The sequence below is a fragment of the Ostrea edulis genome, chromosome 5 (assembly GCF_947568905.1).
Source record: "Ostrea edulis chromosome 5, xbOstEdul1.1, whole genome shotgun sequence".
NCBI lineage: Eukaryota > Metazoa > Mollusca > Bivalvia > Ostreida > Ostreidae > Ostrea > Ostrea edulis.
The window spans coordinates 22710341-22717141 of NC_079168.1; the positions used below are offsets into that span (position 1 = coordinate 22710341).

The following is a 6801-nucleotide window of genomic DNA, read 5'->3' on the forward strand; positions in this document are numbered from 1 at the left end:
AGTAAGAATCAATATTGCGCTAGAAGAAATAGTCTCATCACCAAAGGTAAGATAATTTTCTGTTCGCATTACGAGTAAGCCTATCAAAGAATGAATTCAACATGCACGTACATGTGGACATTCTATACATTTCTTGATCTTAGTATATGTTTTACAGCCATCACAATTTTTGTTACAGAGTTACTATATATGGTAAATTAAAAAAAATTCAAACCACACAATAGCGATATCATAGTATCATTCATTATCTACATACACATGTATACAATAACACTCCTAACTGGTGTTTATTTCGAGATAAAAGCTCCGACTTTCAACTTGACAAGAAAACCTATATATTTATAGAAAGTAACACAATTTAAAGTTGTATGCATTACGGGAGCATAGAAATACTTCACTGATTATTTTTCTACCACAACGATACTTCAACGTGTAAACTACACAAACATTTATTCCTCAATCAAAATGTAAAATGTTGATTTCATAGTTTTAAAGTCGTCAAATTTTGCTATATCTGACAAGAAAATAAAGTTTGGACTTTATATTTAAGTGTCTTTTTAAACAAAAAATTGTAAATGTTCTTTTTAGTTCTATATAACATCATATTTCAAAAGCTTCAAGTTCTATATGAGCCTTGGGAAAAATACTTTTATACACATTGGAACTTATTCAGATGAGATAGTTTTAGGTCTCAAGATTAATGTAGCACTAACGTTCTCTACTTCATATGTAGTTTAGAAATCTGTACTTGACAATTATTATCATGAACATATTACGAATTTTCTATACTTTATTAGAACAAGACGGGGCATTTCTCGCAGTAGAAAATAATATGATTACGAGGGGGAAAAACCCTGCGGGAACGTGTTTTTTGTCTTACAAAATAGAACCCCAAAATAGAAACTAAGTAAGAGAAATAATCAATGAAGTGTTGGTCACTGCTGTCTGTTCTCGAGAAAGACAGGAGAATTCGACAAAGAAATCGACGTTTCATCAAAAATCATTTTTGAAAGGTTAATCATAAGTCTACCATTTTTATCTGTTAATTGTATACTATATTTTTGCTTACAAATATCAAAGTAAATCACATTTACCTATATCAATATTTCGAAGAAAAAAAATTAAAAAAGGTTTTTCTTTAGATATTAAATAAGTCTCTCCACAGAATGGTGATCGTAAAGGCTAGAACATTATTCTCTAAATGCATGTTCAAGAAGACGATTTCTGATTGACCCAACATACCATAAAACATAGATACACGTACTTTATAACGTTCCGTATAAGTAAATGAATGAATTCAGGATTTGTGTTTTATGGGAATTGTGACACTTTAGATATAATTCCATTGCAAACTGAAAACCAGGGAAGATTTGCGTTGGGGGATCATTTTTAAGGAGGAATACCTTGACACACCAGAGAAGATATAGATGAAAAGTGGAGGATATGTACAATAATATTTTGAAATTGAAAAGTTTAAAATTTACTTTTAGTAAAAAAAAAAATAAAAAATAAAAATGCAGTTTAGTAGAAAGTAATCTGGAAAAGAAAAATGAAACCCTTGCTGTACTCCAACTCGTGATCTACAAATAGCAGTCGACTCCTTCACCTACTGAGCTATCCAGCTAGGCAATTAAATTTAACAAGAATATACAAATATTGCAGATATTTATGTTTGCATTCATATTTTAAAAGTAAGTCAGCCATCATTACGATGTATTATACCTCCTTAAGGACGCGAAGACAAACATTTATATCAGTATTACTTGCTCTTTGCAGATGAATAGAAAGTATCTGGGAGTTGTGTTGTTGCTCTTTGTACATGCTGCCGACGCCCAGTTGGAGACTTTAATTCCAATAATTGGCGGTTTGGCTGGTGGGTTATTAATGGGTTTTGGAGTAAATGAAATGAACAACAACATTAATGCCCCCGTGATGATGATGCCAATGAACGGAGGTTCTCCATCCATGATGGTACCAATGAGGCCGGTTGGAATGCCTCAGACGGTAGCCATGGTGTCACCTCTTTCGTCACCTCAAATGGTTAACATGAATGGCAATGGGATGATGATGCCGATGAATGGAATGATGATGCCAATGACGACTGCAAACGGTGGCATGAAAGGCATGTCGTACAATGGAATGGTAATGGTGATGAATGGCAACACTATGATGGGTGGAGGAATGATGAGTGGAAATGGTGGCATGATGATGAATGGAAATCGTATGATGAATGGAGGAAATGGTGGCATGATGAATGGAGGAAATGGTGGCATGATGAATGGAGGAAATGGTGGCATGATGAACGGAAATCGTATGATGAATGGAGGAAATGGTGGAATGATGAATGGCGGAAATGGTGGAATGATGATGAATGGAGGAAATGGTGGAATGATGAATGGAGGAAACGGTGGCATGATGAACGGAAATCGTATGATGAATGGAGGAAATCGTGACATGATGAATGGAAATGGCGGGATGATGAGTGGAAATGGCGGGATGATGAGTGGAAATAGACGCATGATGATGCGGGACGACGATTCCGACAGAGACAATGGCGATAGGAGTAGCAGGTCATCAAGAAGAGGTGTACTAATGCCCGTCACCAGTGTCGCTCGTAACCGACTCCCAGCTTGTAAGTGTCTGCCCTCGTAAAATGACTTTAACATATGTTACACTTATATTATGAAAATCTACCGACATACACGTATTTTGTTTTGCAGATATAATGAGGCGGAGGAGATTAGTGTAAAAAGGAATTCTTTCGATTTGTTTTGTTTGTTTTCCTGCATCCAGAAGTCGAAAATGGTATGTTTTCTAGTTCTTGTTACCCTAAATGCTTTAATATTTGACTTTAGCATGTTTATTTTTAAAGGATGTGTAAGTTGAAAAACATAAGCATGTTTGCTTTCAATTTCAGATTGTGTTGTTCAAACTACAGTTGCCAACATTGATCAGGGACGTTTTTGTTTTTTTATTTTTGTTACGAAGTTGTGAATTTTACATGTGTACATATGAATATTATATTTTTGTTAAATATATATTGTTAACCTTTTGAAGTTGTATCATTCTTTATAATTACTCTGCGGCTGAAAGTGCCCTGTTCGATTCAAGACATGGAATTTAATGATATGCGCTGATAATCACAGACCGTTTTAGACACTATTTCCAAGCTGTTGACGACTCTATCTCAAATGGACCGTAAAACAACACAGAAACAAACCAACATCCCCATGAATGTAGCGACATATATTCTAGTTGCAGTATAACAAAATTAGACCAACTCAGAAGCAGCGAGAGCTCGCGACCTACCGAACACTGCACCGAAGATGTTTAATACAGATAGCGACCGTTCCTTCAACAAACACCCGGCAATTGAAATGAAATCACGAGTCTCTCGGATATAATTTTCAAAATGGAGATCCTGTATTATGATGGGCGTTGGTGCATCAATTCAATTGTTACTCTGATCAATTCAATTGATGCGCGCAATCGTGCACATCAATGTGGTGGAATGATTGCTCGCAAAATTACATTTGGAGCTCGGTATAAATGATTTGATGAGAAAATATCTTTTAATCATTTGTATCTTGGCTGTGGTGTTTTTCCTTTTATAAAAAGTGTACAATAACTGGAGATACACCAGTGGGCGGAACCATCATTTGCATATTTTTTAAAGCTATGCTGTGTAAATAAATTATTGAACACCACCTGACAATTTCAACACATCGTGAAGTAATAGTTATAGTATATTTATTTCGGTGTACCATGATTTATTTGGACGAAGGGCGGTGACGAGTGCGAAGCACGAGTCTCCGCCCTTCGTCCAAATAAACCAAGTTGCACCGAAATAAATATTCAATAACTTACATGTACTTGTATCATGACCAATTAGAAATATAATATCTGTCATGTGACTAGTGGTTATTGCTTGATTTTTTTAATTACTCCAATGAAAAGTAAAGTTCTTGTCAGGTGATCGCTTGGGTATTTTCCTCTTCCCGCCATGCATGCTCATCGCGCACTTATCGCCCGATAGTTGGTGAGAGTGGATATGCAGAATGTGTCTGATCAGACCACCTCAGCTATGATCATTGGCGATTTACACGATTTGGGTTTACAGTTTTTATTCAATTAAACCTAAATCGTGTAAATTGCCAATGATCATAGTTGAGGTGGTCTGATCAGACACGTTCTCAGAGAGCTCTACTTATAATGAATGAGAACGTGATTTTAACTAATACATAACAGAGACGAAAAGTAACATTTTTGGGTGATCCGAAATGCATGTCTACAAAACATATGAAGAAAAAAAAAAATTTGGTAAAAAAAAAAAAATAATAGTAATAATGGGGTGGGGGTGTTCATGATCCATGCCCCAAGTGCCTGTGCATTGTTTAGAATAAAAAGATTCTCAACAAATTACAATTTCCTTCTATGTTGCTTGGTCATCAAATAGAAATTATCTTATTCAGAATGTGTGTGATAGTACACTTGTACAGTCTTTTAGTGTCGCATAATTTACGTTCCGGGTAGTTTAGCATATATTTTTCGTTTCGGAGTAATGTAATGTCGGGGACCGCCCATGAAAGTTTGGTTCTGGGCACACATGTTAAGATATACTTCACCAATATTTATCAGGTATTTTCTCGTAATTACGAGATTATTTTTTCGTAATTACGAGATCTTTTCTCGTAATTACGATACCATATTATATCGTAATTACAATATTGTAATTAAAAGATTTATATAGCGCCCTGTCAACATTAGTTCTCTAAAGCGCATTACAAATGTGAGAGAAAAGATAATATAAAATCGATGTGCACATACATGTGAATAAGATATTCATAGTGTCAGAATCAAAATGCATCATCATTATTATTATTAATATATAGCGCCTAATGTAGTGATATAATTACCCTAATGACATATAAAACAATTTAAAACAACCATTAGGAGTAGTTAAATACATAGAAAGGACATAAGTACAACAAACTACAGTTCAAATAGCAGCTGAAGGTTTTTAAATACAATATATAGTGGAAGGTTTTTTTATTTTTTTATTTACATGATAGTAATAGGCTTTCGTAGTGCTCTCTAAGAGACACTCGCACAATGTATCAGTTTATCCCTGTAAAACAAAATACATTTACTCCATGCAGTATGGCTAGCATTATACATGTACTTCAGAAATGAATTTTATTTTTGAAAATACATGTACATGATCATGATGATTTGAACTGTGACGCATCACGTCGGCATAATTCATGAAACGCGTTAATCTTTTAGATATCATTTCTGTCAGAATTTCCAGCCGTTAAAATAGACCTACTATTTTATATCAAGATTTATTGTTCATGGATTCACGTAGTCTTGCTTTCCCCAGACTCTCGCTCTCGAGACTTTGCACGAGCTCGTACAAAATCTCGGGAGCGAGAGCTCGTGCAAAGTCTCGAGAACGAGAGTCTGGGGAAAACAAGAAGTACGGATTCAAGAAGAAATTTGGGCCATTACTAAACTCTAAAGAACCCTTGGGATTTATTTTATTATTACAAGTCTTTAGACTGTTTGACTGCATTGGTTATTGATGATAGTGCAAATATAAATCACACTAACAAATTTCCATCCATCTATAACCCGTTTTATTCATTAATTTTTATTAGAGAAAGGTGTTCTCCTTTCTGTTATCTCAATCCCGATGTACATACAATACGCCAGTTTCGAGATTAGAGCTCTCCTATGTAGGAGGTGCATTTAGTGGAACTTTGAATGCTTAGGTGGGACAGAGTGGTACTACAGTCAATGCGAAAGATGATAAGATTTATAAAAACCGACTTCTTTTTAAATACTTGATGTAGGAAATGTAAAACACCATAAAAAGAAATGTTTTACGAAAGTGGAAAGATAAATACAATGCTATATTTCCAAACAATATCCTGGATATGATAGGTAGGAGCAACAAAATAACGTGATGTAATAAGAATTCCAAGTATTTAAGTACTTCTTGAATACTTATCATTTACTTAGTTTGTGTACCAGTCAAAATTGGGTGATGAAACTGCGTATGATAAACTTACTGAGCAGATTCACTTATGCAGTGATGAATATATGTCCCACTCCCGCGTGTAAACAAGTTGTTTTACACCTTACTAAGTACGAGAGTTCTCCAAAGGGAAATAACTCAGACTTATCTCGAAACCGGCGTATTGATAATACATGTTTTACGGTACGTGTGACCGTTGAGACCAGCGAAGGCCAATAACATCTAGCAACACAACTTCAGGCATTTTAAAAATCCCTCTATTTATTTAACGGGGGAAATATAACGCTGTCGATGTAACAGTGCATGGTGACGTCATTATTAGCTGCTATTATTTTTCTTCTTAGAAATTCTGTCTGGAATTTAAAAAACATTTATGATATTTTACAAACTATTTATTTGTTTATCTACGGGGTTGGCATGCAATGAAGTATACCACACAATCGGAACTCCTCGCCCTTTACTACATAAGTAACGGAGTAAAGGGCGAGGTGTTCCGATTGGTAGTAGTCCCCATCATTTTTAGTCTCGTTCAAACTTCTTCCAGTTAGGCATTATGGGATAGGGATTTCTTAGGAACTACAAAACTACGCAGCGGAACTAACTCCCCGTCGATACCTCATATACGCATAGACCTCTCCCGACTGACCCAGTACAAGAAACAGATTTGTATATTGTGAGTCCGCGATTCTCATGCGGGAAAATACACTAAAGAAGTAGTTCGTAGTTAAAGATTGAAACTATTGACATTAAGAGCATTGATA

At 35.3% G+C, this 6801-nt stretch overlaps 1 protein-coding gene across 1 annotated transcript; it reads left to right on the forward strand.

The window, feature by feature from the left end:
- On the forward strand, nt 1-3052 carry LOC125652094 (N66 matrix protein-like). Its single transcript, XM_048881065.2, has 4 exons — nt 1-46; nt 1777-2632; nt 2721-2805; nt 2918-3052. Exons 2-3 carry the CDS (start codon nt 1777-1779, stop codon nt 2747-2749), a joined length of 885 nt encoding a protein of 294 aa, XP_048737022.2. The 5' UTR covers nt 1-46; the 3' UTR covers nt 2750-2805; nt 2918-3052.
- Nucleotides 3053-6801: the final 3749 nt, after the last annotated feature.